Source organism: Polypterus senegalus, chromosome 3, assembly GCF_016835505.1.
Source record: "Polypterus senegalus isolate Bchr_013 chromosome 3, ASM1683550v1, whole genome shotgun sequence".
NCBI lineage: Eukaryota > Metazoa > Chordata > Cladistia > Polypteriformes > Polypteridae > Polypterus > Polypterus senegalus.
The window spans coordinates 75347239-75372380 of NC_053156.1; the positions used below are offsets into that span (position 1 = coordinate 75347239).

Genomic DNA, 25142 nt, shown 5'->3' on the forward strand with positions numbered 1-25142 from the left:
CTCAAACACAGGAACATATGTTGGTGTACAAGAATAAAAAACGAGTGCACTTTTATTCTAGACTATAGGTGAAGAAAAAATAAAGCAAGTTACAGTAGGCGGTTGATACGACAGCTTGCGTGGTGCAATGCTAAGAACTGCTGATTTTTGATCCGTGCTATATAAAATCATCACATTCAAATATTAACAATTTCCACACACCCTTCCTACATTCACGACATGTGTACTTGTTGCAGTGTACACATCTCTCTGTGCTATGGTTCCTATTACACTGAATGAGCACCTGACATTGTACTTTCTTCCCTATATAAATAACATTCGAGTATAGCGCTCCAAATAAATCACATTTGAGTTATAGCGCATCTTTATGTGAAAACAGCATTGTCAGATTTGGGGGTGTCGTGAACGCGACTGAGAGAATGGAACTGAATAAAAAAAAAAGACTGAAATCAAATGTATGTTTTTATTCTAAAATAGTTAAGTACATGCAATATTATTTGAAAACGAACAGCGTCAGATCGGGTTTGAATACACGCTGACGCTGAACTCCCTGTCTATCTACATAGTAATAACAGTAATTTTATTATTATATAGGAGCTTCCCTGTCTGCCTATCATATAGTGCCTTTCCTTCCTACCTATCTATATATCTATCCCCTTAGCTGTTTTTTATATATCTATTATACAGTGCCTTCCCTGTTTATTTATATATCTAGTGCCTTCTCTGCCTGTTTGTCTGTCTGATTGCATATAGCGCTGAACTTACTGTTCTGTACTATTCTGTCCTCTGCATGTCATGGAGTACAAAAGAAACAGCACCATACAGCAACATGTGCGAACTGGCAAGATCAGGGAAAAAACAGGCGGTCACTGATTACAAACCGCAAGATGAATGAAAGAGACAATATATGTAAAAACATCATCGCACGAAAGCAATATTATTTGAAAACGAACAGCGCCAGATCGGTTTGAATACACGCTGACGCTATTACAGAAGGCGTCAGCTTATTCAGTGCAGCAGTTTCAACGAATACATGCATATTATTTGAAACGAACAGCGTCAGATCGGGCGCATATTCAAACCCGATCTGACGCTGTTCGTTTTCAAACAATATTGCATGTACTTAACTATTTTAGAATAAAAACATACATTTGATTTCAGTCTTTTTTTATTCAGTTCCATTCTCTCAGTCGCGTTCACGATTCCCCCCCATCATCAATCTGACAATGCTGTTTTCACATAAAGATGCGCTATAACTCAAATGTTAATTATATAGGGAAGAAAGTACAATGTCAGGTGCTCATTCAGTGTAATAGGAACCATAGCACAGAGAGATGTGTACACTGCAACAAGTACACATGTCGTGAATGTAGGAAGGGTGTGTGGAAATTGTTAATATTTGATTGTGATGATTTTATATTTCACGGATCAAAAATCAGCAGTTCTTAGCATTGCACCACGCAAGCTGTCGTATCAACCGCCTACTGTAACTTGCTTTATTTTTTCTTCACTTATAGTCTAGAATAAAAGTGCACTTGTTTTTTATTCTTGTACACCAACATATGTTCCTGTGTTTGAGCGACACGGGCATGCTCAAAAAAATAGACGTGTAATGCCACGAAAAGTGCACGCAGGCACTTCAGTTCGCAAGCATTGGTACGAGAATGCAGTCACAAGTACGCTGCAGAGCTACAGCGCATCTTTATGTGAAAAGATCATTCTCAGATGGGGGGTAGGGAAGGATCCTGAACACGACTGAGACTGAGAATGAAAAGTGAATAAAAAAAAAAAAAAACTAACCTTTACAAGTATCATAAATTACATTGGCTGTTACACACTGAAATCAAATGCGTGTTTTTATTCTAAAATAGTAAGAGCAGTTTACTTCTCAAAACTGAACCATGTGGGATCGAACTCATGACCTTTTGGATACTAGTCAGAGGCTGATACCATTATGCTATCATGGTAGCTGTAGTAAGTATGCATCAATATGGCCTGCTAAGGTGGCTTTTTTCTGCAGTTATATTTTTGAATAAAAGCATACTTGTTCTATTATATGTGTACCTTTTGTGGAAGTGTTTGATATTTGGACTTCAGGCTTCATACATTATATAGTTTATGCTTACATTTTGTCATTTACTACTACAATATGAAAAACGTTTCTGTTTTAAAAATGTGTTTACACGGATCACTGTAGAAACGGAACACACGTGAAATGCGTGTATTCCAAATAATGATCTATTCTTTCCACTCTAAAACTCCACTTCACTCCCAGATAATCAATCAAGGCATGAGCTGGGAGAAGCTTGTGCACGTTCTAAGTCGGTGGGGGGATGGAATAGCCGGCTGCTTGCAGCCTGATTTTTATCAGCACATTTAGATGACAAAAGACGCTGGTGGAGAGCTGTGAACGATTTTAAGAAGCGATTTAAGGTGGGACGGAATTACAAGTTTTTTCGTAGGCTCTGGTAATTCTAGTGTTAAAAGAGCTGGTATAAATAAAGGATGTTCATGTTTGGAGTCAATTTATATTGATGGCCCAAGACTCTTCTTTATTTACAAAGTATTTTCCGCAGCATGATCTATTCACTACAACTACAGCATTTAAAATAAATATATGTTGCATTTTAATCTAATAAATTTTTGCTTAGCTTTGTATTTTTGTGATAAGTATTGCAAGCCCATTTCTTTTGAAATCACAGTTGATTATTTTATAGCTTTTTAAAATGCAGAATAAATTAACAAAAGCTTTGATATATAAAGAACTCAAGACAGCAGTGTGATATTAGATACATGGTTAAGCACAATTCTTAAGTAAATAAGTGGGTCACGGAGCGTGCCACCTGCAAATGGGTGTGGGAGTGCATGTGCATACACTGCTCTAGGGTTGATTGGGGTGCTTGGCTGATGCAAGCGAGCCAGTCAGGTGCCTCATTAACACCCTGGAATGGATGGAAGATAGCACCTGCACCCAACAACTGGCACCATACAAAGGGGAGATCAAACATAAAAAGACAGGGAGAACGATGAAACAAGAGGACAATGAGTGAGTCACAGAGTTGGGTGCCTGAGAGCCAGCCAGCAAGAATGAGAGGCAAAGAGTTGTGGTGGTGGAGTCCTCCTTGTCAACCCAATTATTCTGGTAGATATCAAAGGAGGCTGCCAAGATGTGGAAGCCATTGGGTGAGCTGGGGAGACAGAAAACAGGAAGTTGAGCTGGGCTCAGGTGAAGGGAGAAAAACCAAAGATCCCATGACTGTGTTTTATCATGGTTTTATCTTTAGATTACTTACTGAATTTTAATCTCATGAACTGTCACTAATTTTACTAAACTATTTATTTATTTATTGAAGATCTTTGATGTACTGGACTTTGAACACTTATGTTCACTTTGGTATAGTTTTTATTAAAAGCACTTGAAGCACTTTTGCACCACCCCTTGCTAGTTCTTTGTGTCCTTATTTGCTTGTCTCATCTTGGTTTTTCACTGTTGATGGTTCTGGTTTGTGACCAGAGAGCATGGAGCCAACCCATATTATGCTATGTGAAGCAAGCGGCAGGCTTGTGCTTGAGTGTGGAGCATCCCTCAGAACAGAGGAATAGGAGTGACTCTGCCATGCATTTTTTTTTTATTCACCAATATGATGTCAAAACAATTGCAGCATTTAAACTAAACATACAGTATGTTGAATTTTAATTTTACAATTGTTTTGCTCAGCTTTGCATTTGTGCGACAGATGGTTAATTCATAGGTTTTTCAAATGACGTATTGTTAGGTTTCTAAACTCTTTTGGGACTCCCCCCAAAGGGATGACACGCCAAAGCGCGATCAACACATCTTTGGAAGACAGCCTATCAGTTGTCAGGGAACTGTAGGCTCCCAGCACTGTAGCAGCTCGCTGCAAAAGCAAATTTGAGTTCATCGTGGTTGCATTATAAGTGCCTGCCATCGATGGGTGATGCAAGGAACATTGTAAATGCAGAGAACAGTATTACTTGGCCACTAACTTAGCCACAGCTCTGCCTGACTGCTGTGTCTGTGTATAGGAGAGTGGCAGATCCCGCTACAATAAATAACCCTGCTGTTCCTGTTTCAAGTTGCATAAAGCTGGTTTTGCTAAAATACTGAGACTCAGCCTCGTGTTTTGGGGTACAAGACAGGGACTCACACATCACAATATAATGAAACTTGGACAGCACTGAATTGAAACACTGTACATGGTTAAAAACAAACATATCTATATCACACAGCATGTGCTCATAAAGACACAATAGAGACTATTACATGTACAGAAAGTCAGTAATTCTTATAGGAAGAATTCTTCCTCATAGACACCTGTGCAAGGTTACTACACACATGCATGAATAGCCCCACTCTTCACCAATCCTCTTATCAACCACTAATCCTTTTCACTTGCTCTGAACAAAGACCTCATCAGTAATTAGCAATAGCTAACCAAACAAGCTTGATCGGCTGATCATCAGAATTACCTTCTTAAGTTTTCTAAAGTATAAAGAAAAACATGAAAAAAATTTTAACTCAAAATGCTCGAAAATGGTTTAACACTGTAGCTTACATTTAGTAAAGCATTCATTTCAAGTTTGTTGTGCTTTATGTATTGTTTTGAACACCCAAACATTATGTAGGATTTCTAATATCAGTAAGTCTGTCCGAGAAATTTGAGAAGCAGGCTTTTTAGCCTCCATTGGCCAAAAGGAGACAAAATTTCTCAAAAGGTGGTAGGGAACTTTAAAAACTCTGGCATAAATGTTGCTTTATAATAAAAGGTTTATTTAAAAAAATATTCAAAACAATAGAAATTGGATCAAAATAGACTTGCCCACAAACACACAAACCTAAAAGTGAATGAAACTGATGAAGTGACCCACAAGTCAAAACCAAGGAATGAGTGACAAATATTTATAAAACAGAAGATCAAAACATGGGATGGAAGTGAGAAAATGCTGATGGACTGAGCTCTCCCAGGTCTTATATAGAGTACCCAGTTTCCATATGCTCAACCTACACATTATAGGACAAGGAACATGGTTAACAGAATAAACACACTGTACATAACTATACAATAATAATTAGAAACACCAAATACATGAAATGTGGTGTAAGTTATATTCCAATTTTCTGCAGCTGATTTTAATTTACATTCCAACATTTGATGTATTGTTATATTGGTAATATTTCACAGCTTTAGTGAAAGTCTGGTTACTTGATGACTATGTCTTTATACTTTAACATTAAATTGTTTTGTACATTATTGTGACATTCTATATGTCTAATTTCTCTTATATAAATAATAAATAATTATAAATTTTGTTGAGCTGGAGCTTATCTTGGCAGCACAGAGATCAAAACAACTCCCAACTCATCTGAGACACAGTACCAGATCCACATCTTCATTTGCTGATTGCAACAAATTTTGGAGTTGCTATCATATTGATTTCACTGGCCCCAAAAAACTTACAAGTTTTAATGGGAGCAGAATTTTCTCTTTGCAAAATTGCAAAGGGAATTTACGAGAAACATAAGTGTGCAAATAAGATAAAATGTGCAGTGTTGTTGTGAATCAATACCTTTATCTGTTTAGAGACAACATGATAGTACTATGATGTTTTTATATGGTATGGTATAAATACATAAAAGCCAGAACATTTTCACCTGGAAAGCAATGATATTATGATTATAATTGTTGTTTTATGGAAATAGGAAATACAGTAATCCCTCCTCGATCGCGGGGGTTGCGTTCCAGAACCCCCCGCGATAGGTGAAAATCCGCGAAGTAGAAACCATATGTTTGTATGGTTATTTTTATATATTTTTAGCCCTTAGAAACTCTCCCACACTGTTTATAAATATTCTCCGCACAGTTATACAGTAAACCCTTGTTTATAGCGGTTGATCTGCTCCAGACAGATAAATGAATTTCCAAGAAGTAGGATTCTTTATTTAAAAAATGTAATATTTTCGCAGTTAGAGCATTGAAAACCTGTTTACGACCTTCTAAATATGTTTTTTAACATTATTAGAGCCCTCTAGACATGAAATAACACCCTTTAGTCAAAAGTTTAAACTGTGTTCCATGACAAGACAGAGATGACAGTTCTTTCTCACAGTTAAAAGAATGCAAACATATCTTCCTCTTCAAAGTGCGCGTCAGGAGCAGAGAATGTCAGAGAGAGAATAAAGTAAACAATCAAAAATCAATAGGGCTGTTGCGCTTCTAAGTATGCAAAGCGGCCGGAATGAAGGGATCAATGTGAAGGTAGTCTTTCAGCATTTTTTACAGGAGCGTCCTTATCTTCCCTCTGTGCAAACAGCCCCTCTGCTCACACCCCCTCTGACAGGCAGAGAGAGTGACAGAGACTGAGAAAGCAAACAATCAAAAATCAATATGTGCTGCTAGAGATTTTAAGTATGCAAAGCACCGCACGGGAAGCATATCGTATATCTTTGAGGAGGTTTATTTAATATGTAATACGTGCTCTGATTGGGTAGCTTCTCAGCCATCCGCCAATAGCGTCCCTTGTATGAAATCAACTGGGAAAACAAACTGAGGAAGCATGTACCATAAATTAAAAGACCCATTGTCCACAGAAATCCGTGAACCAGCGAAAAATCTGTGATATATATTTAGATATGCTTACATTTGGATGGAGTGAAGCCGTGAAAGTCGAAGCGCGATATAGCGAGCACTGTATTCTTTTCTTATTTAAAGTTTGTACATGACCTTTTTATTGGACTGTTCTTTTATTTTTTCAAACAATCTGGCACAGTTAAATTTGTACCTGCAAAACAGACAAACAATATATTCTGTTTTCTTGCAGTTACTGGACACTAGTGAGGTGATACATAACATCATTATAAAAATATGGAATTTTCTTGTAATTACAATTTGCAGTCCCTGGTCCTTAAATTATGCCATATTGTGGAATATGTTTATGTGATTTGAGCACTCAGCTTACATCTGACACCTTAAAATAATCCATCTAATTTCTAACACACTTGTTTAGCTCAATGCAGGTTTATTACAATAATAAATTAACAAATAAACCAGAAGTACTTCACCAGCATGAATGGAAGCCTGAGACTGGGAAGCTGCATAATATCTTGAGGTCTTCGCTATACAGTATATCTTTACTGGTTATCAGTGTGTCTAATTTCCTGAAAGGTATCATTAACATACTTTTTAATAAATAAAGTTCTGATATAAAAATTCTAAAAAAACATAAACCGCTTTGAAACATATTGTTTACTGTCCTAGTTCATTCAGCTAATTCTATAAAAGGCTGTCTGGTATGGAGGTAGTTCAATCAATTTGCATGCAATTTTACAATTTAGTTTTTAATGACACTGCCTGTGTTTAAATATTTTTCCTTTTCCTATTTACATTTTAGTGCTTGCAGCACTGATAATGTCCTCAATATTGGTACTGTTTCTTAAAACTGATATGCAATCATTTTTCTGCAATCCACCTGCATAGATCTTTTGGGATTAGGATTTTTTTCTAATTTAACCACTATACTAAAACTTGATAAATTTCCATAATTTGTAAAGAAAACTAATGGAAACAAATAAGTAGTTTATTGCTGCAACAAAGAAAAAAGTTGTAATGTAGACCTAGAAGTACATTAGGTATTTTATGTTAATGATTAGTCATTTCATTATTGTGTCTTACAATTATTTCCAAGCAAGACATATTGTTGAAAATTAGGTTATGCATCAATTCACACAAATAATTCATGGGAAGAGATGTACGTTTTTGAACTTAAGCAAATAATTTTCATTATAATTAACTCAACACAATAGAACACTCTAACAGTATGATGCACCTCTTAAGAAACACAAGTAACAAAAATACTTTTTTATTATTTTAAGTCATTTGTTATGGCTGGTTATTACATTTTTGGAAGCTGTGATATATATTTATTGTATTTTTTCAAAAAGTGCTAAGAAATCACTTTTTTACTTTTTAAAGAAACCACAGTTTTCTTAAATATCTGAGTAAATACAATATAGAATCTAAGTAAATAATAAAACCTTAAAAAATTATGGCATTGTATTTTTCAGAAGATAAATAAAGCTAATGCTAATAAAGCATTGCTAACTCCTCAATTAATGTCCAGTTAGGAATTAGTTGTTTGGTTTTGCTTATTTAAGTCTCTTAATTAGTGAAAGAAAAATAATTCTCACTGGAAATCATAACTACAGTATAAAAGTGTAAGAGTTACGCCATTAGTTTTAACCTTCAACCAGAGTGGAGAAAGGATGGATTACCTATTAACTCTTAAGGTAATTACAGGTAAATTATATGACAGATTTTTTTCAAAAAATACTAAAAGAAGTATTTTTCAATAGAGCATGTCAAACATACATTAACATTAAGGTCTGGGATAAACCTTATCATAAGTAGCTAAATGAGAATTTTGAGTATATGTGAAAACTTTAAAACATCATTTAAACTATTAAGTACAAAAAAAATAAAACAGAAGCTTTTTCTGAAAATATATTAAATCAAACAGCAAATTAAAAAATGTACCAAGAAAGATTTTTGAGTTGTTATGGTATTTATTTATTGAAATAAAAAGTTAGCATCACAAAATTATATAAAAAATTACATATAACTTCATTAAATATAAAACATTATTTGCATGATTTCTGATTAGGTTTGAACAGTATGCGTTTTTGTAACACATTAGAGACTGCTGTCTCATAGTTCTTGGTTCAGGTTTTGGTCTGGCACTACTTGTGTGGTGTTTGCACATTCTCCCTGTATTCACATTTTTCACGTTCTCCAGCTTTTTCCCACATCTACACGGCATACATGGTAGGATGACTGACACCTGCAAATGGATTTTTGTGTGAGTCAGTATGGGATTGTATGTGAATGTGCCCTGTGAGAGACCCAGTATCTCATTCAGGTTTGGTTTCTAACTCATTCACAAGCATTGGCAGAAAAGGTTCTGCCCTTCTTCGGCCCTGTATTAAAGGATATTCAGAAAACGAGAGTGTCACCCTGACAAGCACTATTATCAAACAGCTCCCGGAACTTAGATTTGATTTCTGATTTGTTCTTTGGCTATATGAACTTAGTACATATAGTTCTTAGTACTTGTATTGGTTGTTCAAATATTCCAGTTGCTTCCGACATCTAAAACATATGCAGGTAAGGTTCCATTTTATCAACAGTATAAACTGACAGTGACTGAATTTTAGTGGATGAACTTCTGAGCAATGTGATGGACATTAATACACAGTGGGCTGCTGCCTTGTGCCTGATTCTATCAGGATAAGCTCTTGGATCTTCTGAATCCTTCAATAGCTAGAACAGGTTCAAAGATGGGTAAGTGGATGGATATGTCATTTCTAGAGTGATACAACATAAAAAAATGAAGTTATAACAGATTAGTGTTTAAATATTCTATCAGTCATTTTAAATAATATGCAATATCTACTAAATACATTGTTAATTTTACAGCAGGCACTGTACATATTTTATGTACAACTTAATAATTTACAGTTTACAAAGACATGCAAACATTAAGCTACATATAACATTGTTATAACATGTTTGTGGAATCTTCCGATTTGATATTATATTTTAATTCATTTACTTGCTTGCTTTAAATATAGTAAAGTAGTTTTATTTCTTTATTTTAAGTAAACAAGACAGCGCTGTCAAGTTGTTTTTTTTCTTTTTCGATTGTCCATTAAGTTCATAGTAAAATGATTTCCTTATGTACTAAATATACTTTTTTACTTTTTGCAGGCAATTATTGACTTAAAAGATTAAATAAATAAGCAATACAACCTTCACTCAAGAAAATGAATTCAAGTGTTCCATATATTGATCCTGAAACATATTGCTTTGAAAACATTTTATGTTACAAGACACCATGGACGACTGGTACTAAGATTGCTTTGTATTCTTTCTTTTATATAATTGTTACAATAACGATTACAGGAAATTTGATTGTAGTAATATCCATTTCACATTTTAAACAGCTTCATTCACCAAATAATTTTCTTGTTCTTTCACTGGCACTGGCAGACCTCATGCTTGGTGTGTGTGTTCTTCCTTTTAGCATTATGACAGCTGTTGAAAGCTGCTGGTATCTGGGCACTGTGTTCTGTAAGATACATACAATTATAGATGTGATGCTCAGCACAGTATCAATTTTTCATTTAGGATTTATTGCCATTGATCGCTATTATGCAGTGTGTGATCCTTTGTCCTACCCAAATAAAATTACTATTAGAACAGCAATCATCTTTATAATTGTTGGCTGGACAATTGGATTCATGTACAGCTTTGGATTAATTTTCAAGAGTGCTTATAGTCAAGGTTATGAAGATCTTTTTGCTCAGTTGTCATGTAATGGTGATAAATGTATACTTCTTTATAATGAAACATGGGCTTTAGTTAATGCTTGCACATTTATGATACCTTGTTTTGCAATGATTAGTACATACAGACAAATTTTTAAAGTGGCTCGTAGGCAAATCAAAACAATACAAAGTATGGAGCACAAAGCTAATTCTCTTGAAGGAAACAAAGATCGACTCATACAAAAAAGAGAATGGAAAGCTGCAAAAACGTTAGCATTAGTAATGGGGGTGTTTGTTTTCTGTTGGCTGCCTTACTTCATAATAAGTTTAGTTAATGTTTTCACAAAATTTTCAGCATCTGAGTTTTTAATTCTGTTTGCAGTTTGGCTAGGCTATATGAACTCTGCTTTTAATCCACTTATATATGCCTTTTTCTATCCCTGGTTTCGCAAAGCATTGAAACTTATAATTACCTGTGCAATATTCGAAACTAGTTCTTCAACAGTTAAGTTATATGCTGAATAAAAAATTCCTGATATTGTAAAAATATCTTAAGATAAAGATGAATTAAAACTGTATTCATTGTTATATAAGAATAAAAAAATAAAAAAAATAATAAAAAGTGTTGTTAATTATTGCATAAATTAGTAAGTTTCATTAACGTTATTGTGCTTTTGATGATTGATGCTGAATACAGTGAAATATTTTACTGTTGATGTATTATTTCTTGTGAGTTGTTAGCATATGTATTTTAAGAGAGCAAAAGGTTTTTATCTAACCTAACTGGTATTATGACTCATGCTAAATGCTTCATAAATACTTTTTACAGTTTTGTTATTTTCAAAAACAAAAAAAATAAAAAATACCTGTAAGAGGTATTATATTTGGTACTGTACTCACCAAATATTGTATAACCAAATGACTTATATATAATGGCTAAAAATGCTTAATTTTTGTGTAGCAAAATATCTCACTATTATTTTGGGCACTGTTGTCTGACAAGCATTCAAATCAAACCCCATAAAGCACCTAAATGGCAAGCCAGTCTCTTTTTTTATTTCAACTGCTGGTTTCATCACTGCAGTAATGCCATTAGCAGGCAGTTTGTGTTCCTTTTGTGAATGATGAGGGTGCAGGGTGTGATAATCTCAACATAACAGTAAAATGTAATTCCATTAGTTAGCTAACATCTTGCTGCTGTTAGCTTGCAGTCAACTTCTTATTCACACAATTTACAAGAGCTGCTCATATTCCACGTTTTTTCTGCCTCCATGTGGGCATAGTATTTAAATCCTAGTCTAATTAAATGGCAAACCTGACACACTGAGTCATCCATGGCACTGTTTAGAATGGACAACAATTAGAGAGTTAAACTATATAAGTATAGTATAGTGGGATTCCTAAATTAAATTGCAGGTGATTTTATTTTGCTTAGTTCAAATATCGGTATACTAGTGAAATTCATTGGTCTGCCATGCTTGTGGTTACATGAAAAGGATAAGACACTGCCTTTCAGTTTTATGGTTATTGCATATCACAGATAAAAATGGTCACATAATCTTCATTCAAAAAAATGGAAAATTGCACATTGTACTTTGAAGTTATTTACTCTGTCTAAACCTATAGGGTATTACGAATAACGAAGATGCGCCTGCATCGTGTTGGGCTAAATTCACATTCATTCGTCTTTTTAAATTACACTTAAGTTTTGCTTGCCCAAATTCAGAAACAATAGTTCCCTTATCAAGAGCACCAGTCTAATGGACACTCCATGATTAAACCACATTGAGTCACCCCTGTGTTAAAGTACGAATGAAGCTCATCACAATACTAGTGCACTATTCGTTAACAAACTTGACACGCTTCCATTGGTATGGCACAGGACTATTTAACAGATACTTTACTGGTTTAAAGGCTGTAATTACTGACAAAGTAAAACGTTCTATATGCATTTTTTTCAAATAAACATTAAATTGTTGGATAATATGTAAAAATCATAAAATTTAAATCAGGTGTCTTTTCTTTTTTGCATCACTGCAAACATGGCAGATTAGCCAATGAATTTCCCTAGTGCCCCCATATTTGGACTAAGGAAAAAAAAAACCCACCTGCTATTTAACCTAGGGACACTGTCAGTATGTCATAATGAAGACTATTGCAATAAGATTCAACTCTCTACTGTGTCCTTTAAATATCACAGATAGTTCTGTAAAGTGCAGTGGATGGTCCAGTGTGAGAGATTTGTCATTGGAATTAACAAGCATATTGAAGTCTGGCCAGGAAAAACTCATCTCATGTTAAGAAGGGGAATCTCTTCTGTCTCAAAATGGTGACAATTAAAGTGTCCTCGTTTGTATTTTGGTCTCGTTCGTTTGCGAGAGATGGACATCTGAGCGGAACTCCGTTAGCAGCGTTATTTTTTATATTATTTCCTTATTATTCTGAGATATACTGTATTTATCCAACCCAAAGGTTCTACTACAGTATATTCAAGCATATATAAACATGGGCGGCAAGAAAGGGGCTCAAAAAGAAATGGAAAAGAAACCTAAAGCTACATCCAAGCCCAGACCGACAAGTTCAAGTTCAAGCTCAAGGTACTGCCTTTTGGAGATTGACCTGGAACAGATGTGCGAAAGCCCAGGCTCCTTGAGACCATTGCTCGCTACATCGTCTCCAGTTGAGAGCGAAATGGGCAGTGAATGTGCGAGTGACGCAGGTCAAGATAGCTTGCCGATTGGAGAAGATCATTTGAAACTGGAAAAGGCCTTGTAGTTCGCACTTTCACCTACTCTACATGAGCCGGGAACACCGGCTGTAATAGAGCTCACCGCTTCACCTACAGTGCACGAAAGCAGAAATGATCTGTCTGAACTGAAGGTGATGATCGCTGAGTTCAAGCAAGAGATACAGAATGATATAAAGAAAAGCAAGAAGGCAAGCGAGAAGGCAAGTGAGAAGGCAAGTGAAAAGCTGCGGCGGGAGCTGCAAGAGCTGCGACAGGATCATAAAGACTCAGAGAAACGCGTATATATATTCGCTTTGAGACGGCCTTTAGAGGACTGCTGGATAAAATAGAGGAGCACATTCAGGAAAACGCGTCTAAACTGAGCACACTTGCCGAACAGCTGGAGGATGTTAAGCAGACATTCACGTCTCGAATTGAAACAGCCGAAAATCTAGCATCCACTGCTGATGGGAAAGCAACAGCTGTCAATTCTGAATGCAAAAAACTCAGACAGATTTGCTGCTCTGGAAAATGGAAGCAGAAGGAATAGTATTAGAATTGAAGGTCTGCCTGAGAATCGTGAAAGTCCAAACCCAGTGAAATTCGCAGCTGAACTACTCTCTAAAATAACTGGAGAGGACTTTAAATTAGATACCGAAATAGCAGCAGCTTATCGCATGCACGGATCAAATACCTTTAGACCTAGGTCTTTTATTATTTCGAGAGGTTACTATATAAGCTAGATGTGATGGCACTCCTCAGACACAAGCAAGAGATTATATATGAAAATAACCACATTCGTATTTTCCCTGATTTCTCTCCCACAACAGCTGCCAAATGTGCAGCCTTCTATAACATTAAACAGCGGTTACGGCAAGCCGATATTAAATACAGCCTCTTGTATCCTGCCAAACTGAAAGTGGGTTTTCAAGGCCAATTCTACGTCTTCTCCAGTAAGGAAGAAGCAGAAATGGAACTCAGAAGCCTGATCCCAACACTATTCTGAAACACAATAGTGAGCTGCATCCTCTCATGGCATGGCAAGGATATATAACCTGCTGTCTGATCCATTTGTAATGATACAGGTATTATACAGGTAATATAATTATACATACTTTTCATTACTCGGATGCTTTCTGTTTATGTTTTAATTACAGTAATAGATGTGTGTTTGTTGAAGAAATTTTTTTTTTTTACTACCCTAAAGGAGACTATTTAACATCATACCCTTGGTTTATTGTTATTATTGCATTAAGACTTACTTTGCCTATCCTGGACCACTTTCTAACACCATTCCCTGGGTTTATTATCTTAATACTTTAAGATTGCTGAAGAATTATATTTTATGCTTATAGTTTGTTAATGATTATATTTTAGGCATATAGTATTTAGACTATATTGGCAATAGATGTCTCTACTTTTACTCTACTAAAACACCGCTACATGGGGGCTTGTTTTGATTTGGGCGAGCTCTGTCTATAGGTATGTCAGAGGACCGAGACTTTGTGAAGGGGGGTCCAGCCTCACATGGGGAGGCAAAATGAGGGGGTGGGGGGATAAGGGGGAGAGAAAGAGAGCAGGGTGTATCTAATTTATCCTTTTAATCCTTATAATTATAACTACCAACGTAACAATAGGCTGCATGGCAATAACTCTTGGGAAATAGGAAATTAAGGTTAAAGCTGTCTCACTTCCAGTTAAGACTATAAAATGACATCAAAAATTCAGAATCAATGTCTCCATGATGGGACAGTTAACTTTGTGAGCTGGAATGTTAAAGGCCTGAATCATGAATTAAAGAGAAAGAAAGTACTCTCTTGCCTAACAGGTTTAAATGCTAAAATAGTATTTTTACAGGAGACCCACTTACTAAGCAAGGATCAGTTCCGCTGCAAAAGGACTGGACTGGCCAAATGTTCCATTCTAGCTTTACAAAGAAAACTAGAGGTGTGGGAATTCTCATACATAGAACAGTCTCATTTGTAGCATCAGATGTAGTATCTGATACTGGGGGGAGATATGTGATGGTCATGGGCAACTTATTTAAGTGTAAAATGATTTTGATAAATGTTTATGCACCTAATATTGATGATAAGGAACTCATACAAAATGTATTTGCATTAATTTCCAATTTGAACTCTCATAATTATAATGGCTGGGGACTTTAATTGTGTTTTAAATCCACTCTTAGATAGGACTCCTGTCACAGGGGATGACATCTAACACTGCAAAGACAATTACACAGTTTGTAACTGACCACAACTTATCAGACCCTGGAGGTTTCTAAACCCAAACTCAAGAACATATTCTTTCTACTCACCAGTACATCATTGCTACTCAAGAATTGATTATTTCTTTATAGATAATAATTTCTTGCCTACAATTAAATCTTGCAAGTACGATGCTATTGTTATTTCTGACCATGCACCTCTGATCTTGAAGCTAAAGTCACTATGCCCTACACACTCACCTCGCAGATGGTGTCTTAACCCACTTCTATTAGCAGACGAGAACTATACAGAATTTATTTCCAAACAAATCAGTTTCTTCCTAGAGACAAATACATCCTCAGAGGTTTCTGCAGGAATACTCTGGGAAACTCTAAAGGCCTTCTTAAGAGGACAGATTATTTCATATCTTTCCCACAGGAATAAATTAGAAACCAAGAAAGTATCAGAGCTAAAAGCAAAATTACTAGAATAGATGAAGAACATGCCAGGCTTCCAAGCGAGGCTCTACATAGGAAAAGGCAGGCTCTGCATTCAGAACTCAACCTCTTGACAACTAAAGAAACTGAACAAATAATTTATAAATCCAGACATCATTACTATATACACAGAGAGAAAGCTAATAAGCTTTTAGCTCAACAAATCCACAAGCAAGAAGTTTGTAATGCAATCCTAGTAATCACCAACACGAATGGAGACGAAATCATTGACCATAAAAATATAATGCACACATTTAGAGACTACTATAAATTCTTATATTCTACTGAGTTTAAAGAAGACAACACAGTCTAATGTATTTTTGGATACATTACAGATACCACAAATAGATACTTTTAGTGCAGAGGAACTGGATAAACTTCTGGCGCTATCAGAATTACTAGATGCTATAAAGTCATTTCAAGGCGGGAAAGAAGCAGGCCCTGATGGCTACCCTGTAGAAGTTTATAAGAAATTCTCAGCTCAGCTAGCTCCCCTCCTATTAGCAACATTTACAGAAGCTAGGGACAATCAAATTCTTCCTCAAACTCTTCGCCAAGCATTAATCACCGTCTTTCCTAAACAACAATGTGCATCATACAGACCAATTTCACTTCTGAATAATGATGTTAAGATACTATCAAAAATCATAGCTAGAAGGATGGAGAAAGTGCTACCTTCAGTAATATCACAAGATCAAACCGGATTTATCAAGGGTCAACACTTAACTTTCAATCTTCGATGCCTGTTTAATGTAATATACTCACCAACAAAGTCAAACATCCCAGAAATATTATTATCATTGGATGCAGAAAAAACATTTGACATGATTGAATGGAACCAACTTTTCACTACATTAGAGAAATTCGGGTTTGGCCCGAACATTTGTGCATGGATCAAACTACAGTACAGTAATCTCTCCTCGATCGCGGGGGTTGCGTTCCAGAACCCCCCGCGATAGATGAAAATCCGTGAAGTAGAAACCATATGTTTGTGTAGTTATTTTTATATATTTTAAGCCCTTATAAACTCTCCCACACTGTTAACATTATTAGAGCCCTCTAGACATGAAATAACACCCTTTAGTCAAAAGTTTAAACTGTGCTCCATGACAAGATAGAGATGACAGTTTTTTCTCACAATTAAAAGAATGCAAATAGATCTTCTTCTCTTCAGGAGCAGAGAATTTCACAGAGAGAGAGCTCGCTCGCAAAGAAAAGCAAACAATCAAAAAATCAATACGTGTGCTTTTAAGTTTGCCGCGGCATTTTTTAGAGGAGCGTCAGTATCTTCTAAGCAAACAGCCTCTATGCAAACAGCCCCTCTGCTCACATCTCCTCCGTCAGGCGCAGAGAACGTCAGAGAGAAAGAGCGTGATTAAAGCAAACCATCAAAAAAATCAATAAGCGTGCTTTTGGAAACATTGCGATAAAGCGGCATTTCTTAGAGGTGCATCTGTATCCACTAGGCAAACAGCTTCTGTGCAAACAGCTTCTGTCAGAGAGGGTGAGATAGAGGCAGAGACAAGCAAACAATCAAGCTCCGCGCGGGATGCATATCTTATAGCATTGAGGAGTTTTAGTTAATATGTAATACATGCTCTGATTGGGTCGCTTCTAAGCCATCCGCCAATAGCGTCCCTTGTATGAAATCAACTGGGCAAACAAACTTAGGAAGCATGTACCATAAATTAAAAGCCCCATTGTCTGCAGAAATCCGCAAACTAGCGAAAAATCTGTGATATATATTTAGATATGCTTACATTTAAAATCCGCGATAGAGTGAAGCCGCGAAAGTCGAAGCGCAATATAGCGAGGGATTACTGTATACCAATCCAGAAGCTTCAGTTTGTATTAACAACATTTGTTCAGATTACTTTAAACTAGAACGTGGTACCAGACAAGGATGTCCCTTGTCACCACTGCTATTTGCAATTGCCATTGAGCCAGTGGCAGTTCACTGTCGAAATGCTGATCAGATAAATGGGATTATCAGAGAAGGACTGGAAAAGAAAATTTCTCTAAATGAAGATGATATGGTACTGTATATATCAGACTCACAAAATTCTGTGCCTGCAGTCTTAACAACACTTACAAAATTTCAAAAAATCTCTGGTCTCAGAATTAATCTGAATAAAAGTGTACTCTTTCCAGTGAATTCTCAAGCATATAATATTAGATTAGACACCCTACCTTTTATCATTGCAGATCAGTTTAAATACCTAGGGGTTAACATCACAAGTAAACACAAAGTTCTTCATCAAAAAAATTTCGCCGTCTGTATGGAAAAAAATTAAGCAAGACTTGCATAGATGGTCAACCCTTCATCTCACTCTAGCTGGAAGAATTAACGTTGTTAAAATGAATATTGTTCCTAAGCTTTCTTTTTATTTCAAAACATTCCAATATACATCAATAAATCATTCTTTAAGCAATTAGATTCAACAATAACCTCATTAATTTGGAACTCAAAACATCCACGTATCCAAAGAGAGACCGTAAAATGACCTAAGGCAGAAGGTAGCATGGCTCTACCCAACTTTAAGTTTTAATACTGGGCAGCAAACATACAAGCTATAAAGACCTAGACACAAATAGATGAACATACACAGGCCTGGTATGCAATAGAAGTAAAATCCTGCAGTACTCCTTTATATTCCCTGCTTTGTACCCCAATAAATGCAAGTTATCAGCAATATACTAATAACCCAATTGTGCTTCACTCACTCAGAATATGGAACCAATGTAGAAAGCATTTTAAAATGGAGAAACTTTTATCTGTTGCACCTCTACAAGAGAACCACCTCTTCCAACCTTCGCAAACATATGCAGTTTTTAATATCTGGAAAAGATTTGGGATTAAATTGCTTAGATATCTTTATATACACAACATCTTTGCATCCTATGAACAATTACATTCCAAATTTAACTTTCCAGCTACACATTTCTTTTACTATCTTCAAATTAGGAACTTTGTTAAACAGAACCTGCCTGATTTTCCTCATCTTCCACCCTCGTCCATACTGGAAAAAATATTGCTCAATTTTAAGGAATTAGACTCCATCTCTACAATATATAAAATCATTTTACAATCCCCTCCCTTTCAAAGATCCAAGAGGACAATGGGAAAAAGATCTCTCAATCAATATATTAGAAAAGGAGTGGACGGTAGCAATGCAGAGAATTCACTCGAGCTCCATATGCGCAAAGCATACAATTATTCAACTCAAAATTATATTTCGAGCACATTTGTCTCGCCAAAAATTGTCCAAAATGTTTCCAGGGCAAGATCCAACCTACGAAGGCTGCAATCAAGTCCCAGCCTCACTGGGTCACATGTTTTGGGCCTGCACCAAATTAAAATCATTTTGGATCAAAATTTTTAAATGCTTTTCAGATATCCTTGGTGTCACAATCCCTCCTAACCCATTAACAGCTGTGTTTGGTATACTTCCAGATGGGTTTAAAATGGAGAAGGACAAACAAACTGTGATTGCATTCGCTATACTTCTGGCACGCAGACTTATTTTGCTAAACTGGAAGAATCCTAACTCTCCTCTTTTAAGTCAGTGGGAAACCGTTGTTTTATACTATTTGAAATTGGAAAAAATCACATATTCAGTTAGAGGATCTGTACAGAATTTTTTCAAAACCTAATCAATAATATTTTAGAATAAGCTCTTAAAGCACAGAGAACGCAATTATCTCCTCATTTCTTTTTCTTCTCCATTCATCTCTATTGGTCTATTAAACTTATCAATTTAGGTATGTTTACAAACCTTAAGTCTTAAGCTGTCGGCTATGCTCTCTCTCTCAGGGGTGGGCGTCGACTTGTTATTTTCAGTTTCAATCCTATTTTTTGTAAAAATTGATCGATGTGTATGGAATGATTACAATAAAATTATTTAAAAAAATAAAGTGTCCTCATGTGATTTAACTCTTTAGAGTGGTCGTTAATGTCATAGAACATTGGTGTGAACTGGAGATGCGAGTTAGAAAAGAAATGGATGGATAAAGAACAGTCACCAAAAAAATGCTATGAAGACCTGCATTTCAGGTTGCTCCCTTGTTACTTTTTGGTTGTTCAGGTCATGTGTTCTGACTGTTGAATTATTTACAAGTGACAGTAGGTAAACAGTTATTCTTATCTTTTAAGCTTTTTTCCCCAAGTAAAAATATTTTAAAAGCCTAGTAATTCAGTACGGCACACCCAGAAGGATCTCACAATATGCTCCATCAGTTTAGTAATCCTGCTTTTTAGTTTGATCATTTGGGTGCTATTGGCCTAATGTAAATGATAAGTAATTATTTCTGCCTTGTGCCTGAAACTGACTCCTTTGACCCTGAAATTGGATTAGCTGGGTTAGAAAAAGGAAAGATAGATATGTTATTTAAAATATGCTAGTCTTTACTGATTCATTGGTGATTTTGTTGTGATTGTGGAAAGCGCACGAGGTGGGTAGCACTGCTGCCTCGCAGTTAGAAGACCTGGGTTTGCTTCCTGGGTCCTCCCTGCGTGGAGTTTGCATGTTCTCCCCGTGTCTGCGTGGGTTTCCTCTGGGTGCCCCGGTTTCCTCCCACAGTCCAAAGACATGCAGGTTAGGATTCAATGGCGATTCTAAATTGTCCCTAGTGTGTGTGCTCACCTTGCCTGGGGTTTGTTTCCTGCCTTGCACCCTGTGTTTGCTGGGATTGGCTCCAGCAGACCCCCGTGACCCTGTAGTTAGGATATAGCGGGTTGGATAATGGATGGATGGAAAGCACACTGCTTCTGTTATTGAAAGAGAAGTACACATTACCTAATGAAATCGTTTACACATTTAATAACCTGAGGTGACTACTTCAGGCTCAGTGGGAGGAACTATTATATCTGTAAACAAAGCTGGAGTTTAAAGAAGCCTCATAAACACTGAATCGCTCAGTTAGGCACAGGAGAACATGCTTGAAATAATGGAAGAAATGAATATCACTGAGCTTCTGTTACAGGAAAAATTGCATTTCTGCTTCAAATCAACCAACATTTCATGTCCTAAAAATATTAGATCTTCTGGAGCCTATGCTGCATTATATCTGTTTTTTTCAACTGGAACACTTATAACAATATGTGGAAATCTGCTAGTGATCATCTCTGTTTCTCATTTCAAGCAGCTACATACCCCAACCAACTTTCTGGTACTCTCTCTTGCCATTACTGATTTTCTTCTTGGGGTATGTGTGATGCCAATTAGCATGGTAAGAACCGTTGAAACATGTTGGTACTTTGGGAACACAGTTTGTGTCATTCACTCATATTTTGACTTTGCACTATGCACAATTTCAATTTGTCATTTAATATTCATATCTATAGATCGTTATCAGGCTGTTTGTAACCCTTTATTTTACTCTTCAAAAATAACTGTGTATGTAGCATTGATTTTCATTTTTGTAGGTTGGGCTGTACCAGTAATTTACACAGCAGGACTATTTTACTTTAAAGGAAATTTAGAAGGTAATGAGTATTATGATCCTTGCCCTGGAGATTGTTTAGTTTTGTTAAACTCACTTTGGGGTGTACTTGACACTTTGCTTACTTTTTTTGTCCCTTGTTTAATAATGTTAAACGTTTATGGAAAAATTTTTATGGTTGCAAAACAACATGCAATAGCAATTAGGTCTATAACAAATTGCCCAGTGAATGAAAAAAAACAGATAACCATGCAAAATAAAGAAAGGAAAGCTACTAAAACTCTAGGTATTGTGATGGGAGTTTTTTGTTTGTGTTGGTTGCCATTCTTTGTCAATAATCTTATAGCACCTTACATAAGTTTAGTTACTCCACCAATAATAGTGGATGCCTTTGGATGGCTAGGCTATTTTAATTCTGGATTTAACCCAATTATATATGGCTTTTTTTATCCTTGGTTCCGAAAAGCGTTAAAAATAATTTATACCCTTGAAATATTTAAATCAGATTCATCTTTAATTAAGCTGTTTCCAGACATTTAGTAATTATTCTAAATGTGAAAGACATTTTATTACCATCTCTATATTTAATTTAACAATGCATATTCAAAATAAAAAACTTGAATCATTCTATTTGTCCATCCATTTTCTAACCCGCTGAATCCGAACACAGGGTCATGGGGGTCTGCTGGAGCCAATCCCAGCCAACACAGGAACCAATCCTGGGCAGGGTGCCAACCCACCGCAGGACACACACACACTAGGGCCAATTTAGTAACGCCAATCCACCTAACCTGCATGTCTTTGGATTGTGAGAGGAAACCCACGCAGACACGGGAAGAACATGCAAACTCCACGCAGGGAGGACCCGGGAAGCGAACCCGAGTCTCCTAACTGCGAGGCAGCAGCGCTACCCACTGCGCCACCGTGCCACCCTCATTCTATTTGTGATTGTTTAAAACATTTATGAGAAATGTTGACATGGATATAAATATTGCCAGGACTATGAGCAAATACTCATAATTTCAGGAGTGGCATGTAGGAAGAAGTTTGTGTACAGTATTTGTCAGAAATGCCAGTTCAGACAATGTTTTATAATATACCAAATGTTCATAAATTGTCATAGATTATAACTGGTGGGTGGCACAGTGGCGCAGTGGGTAGCGCTGCTGCCTCGCAGTTAGGAGACCCGGGTTCACTTCCCGGGTCCTCCCTGCGTGGGGTTTGCATGCTCTCCCCGTGTCTAAGTGGGTTTCCTCCCACAGTCCAAAGACATGCAGGTTAGGTGCATTGGCGATTCTAAATTGTCCCGTGTGTGAGCACCCTGCGGAGGGCTGATGCTCGACCAGGGTTTCTTTCCTGCCTTGTTGGCTGGGATTAGCTCCAGCAGAGCCCCGTGACTTTGTAGTTAGGATATAGCGGGTTGGATAATGGATGGATTATAACTGGTTTATTGGTGATTATAACTGGTTGTACTATATGTATGGTCTCAGTATACATATCTTAATACATAATGTTCTAAAAGTGATACAGTTATTAATTTTTTTTTATTTTTAAATGAAAAAATTAATCACACAAAAACTGTAGCTAGCTTCCTTTTGTTCCAACTCAACAGGCCAGGCTATTGTATGCTGTATTACTATGGTATAATTAGTATCAAAATATAATACAGGTAGAGTTAATTTAATTATTTATTGTAACACCATACCAGATTGTGCACTTATAAATTGTGTTATTTCCTCATATATAAAGAATGGTAAATAACTTATTAAAATTTTTCTAGAAAGATATATTTTTGTATTTATGTATTTTTTTAAACTTGGGAATATTGTATCGATGGGAAGGACAAGATGAACATTTCTTATTTTCTACACATACATTAAAATTATTCTAAAAAAATAATGTTTGCCATTCAATTTAATTTTGTGTCTAAATATAGTTTCAATATTTAAATTGTTTAGTTGCTTGCTTCTTCATGCCTAATTTTCCACAATGTTCTTGCTCTTTTAAAAAGAACTTATCATGCTTCCACTATTCAATAACTTATTTCCAATTGATTTTTTTCTTTTTTTGCATTTTACCAGTGCCATTATTGCCAAGATCTGTTCACTGTATTTTGTATTTTCATTGTATAAAGTATTCTAGTTATAAGCACATGGAATCCTTTATAGTTACTGTATTTTGTTTACATTGTAGATTTTCCTGATATCTCTTTGCCAGAATTTTACAGCTGAAGACTTGAATTTTTAAATTTAAATCTAGTTGTCTATTGACTACAATTGTACTTACTGATCAGCTGCTTCACTGTTTATATACCTTGGAATTCTAACAGACTCACAGTATATAGGGTCTATTTTTCATTTCTTATTGACTATGATCATTTTTTATTTGGCAAAATATGTTTGCAATGGAATATTGTAGTTTAAACTGCACTAGTCAACTTGCCATAAGTCCTTGCATCTGTAGACTGTCTTTTACCATGTTCTCTCTGTCCTACAGTATAACTTGCATGGAAAAAAAGCATGAAAGCCTATATTAAAATATGCCAAGTCTATTATATATATATATATATATATTATATGGAACTCTTTACCTCATCATTTAACACTAGAATTACCAGAGCCTACGAAAAAACTTGGAAATCCGTCCCACCTTAAATTGCTTCTCAAAATCGTTTACAGCTCTCCACCAGCGTCTTTTGTCATCTAAATGTGCTGATAAAAATCAGGCTGCAAGCAGTCGGCTATTCCATCCCCCCACTGACTTAGAACGTGCACAAACTTCTCCCAGCTCATGCCTTGATTGATTTTCTGGGAGTGAAGTGGAGTTTTAGACCGGAAATAATAGACCGTTGTTTGGAACACACGCGGTCCGGAAATTAACCTCTGTCTGCCGCAGCCAGGTGTTACATGGGCGACCCCTTGGCCTGGTCCAGCCACTCGGGTCCCCAACAATGAGGATCTTACAAGACAGATCATCGTCGGGGAAACGTGCCACATGGCTGTAGTGCCGTAACTGACGCTCCCTCATAATGCAGGTAATGTGCCTCTTTCGGGACTCCATGAGCAACACAAAGTCAAACCAACGGTACCCAAGGATTTTCCAGAGAGACACAGTACCAAAGGAGTCCAGACTTTGTCTCAGGTCACTGAATAGCATCCATGTCTCGCAACTATATAGCAAGACAGGAAGCACCAGGACTCTAAAGACTTGGACCTTCTTCCTTTTGCATAGATATCGGGAGCGCCATGCACCCCTTTCCAGAGACCTCATGTCCCCCACCCCCCTCTGCTCTTCCAGTCCATCTACTGACTTCATAAGAAGAGTCACCAGAGACATGAATGTCACTGCTGAGGTAAGTAACCCTCTCGACAAGGTTGATAGTCTCTCCGCAGACAGACACACTGTTGATGGCTGCGCCAAGAGGTCAGTAAAGGCCTGGATAATGTGAAAGACCTTTAAAAATTCACAAACAATCCAATGACTGTACAATCCATTTCATAAACTTGTTTCTATTTAAAAAGGGTCAATTTTACATTGAACCTACTTTCTGCATGTTTTGCTATATCCAAAAACTTTAAACTTTCCAGTGATCGCTTTTCTGCTATCTGATCATACCATACAATTGGCAAAACTGTATATTATTTTAATTTAATAATACAAACAATTCAAACTGTAGATGCTTAAAAAAACTAAAAGAAAGGTGCCAGAGATGCTTAAAAAAACTAAAAGAAAGGTGCCAGACAAACTATGTAAACTTTAATTGTAAGTTTAATTTACATTAAAAGACAAATATACTACCATACAGATAATTATTTTATAGCATAAGTTGCTTATCATTTCCATTTATATTTCTGCAAATAAAAATATAAAAATATACTTTTCATTCATTCCTTTTAAGGGAACACAAAAGTAATTAATATAGT

The 25142-nt window shown here is 36.2% G+C and overlaps 1 protein-coding gene across 1 annotated transcript; it reads left to right on the forward strand.

Moving 5' to 3' along the window:
* Positions 1 to 20733: 20733 nt before the first annotated feature.
* LOC120526546 (trace amine-associated receptor 13c-like) lies at positions 20734 to 21759 on the forward strand. The gene has a single exon (XM_039749710.1). The coding sequence runs from the start codon at positions 20734 to 20736 to the stop codon at positions 21757 to 21759; it is 1026 nt and encodes a 341-aa protein (XP_039605644.1).
* Positions 21760 to 25142: the final 3383 nt, after the last annotated feature.

Bases quoted from the DNA above. Each gene is read 5' to 3' on its own strand.
- LOC120526546 (XM_039749710.1), top strand. From the start codon at position 20,734: ATGAATATCACTGAGCTTCTGTTACAGGAAAAATTGCATTTCTGCTTC.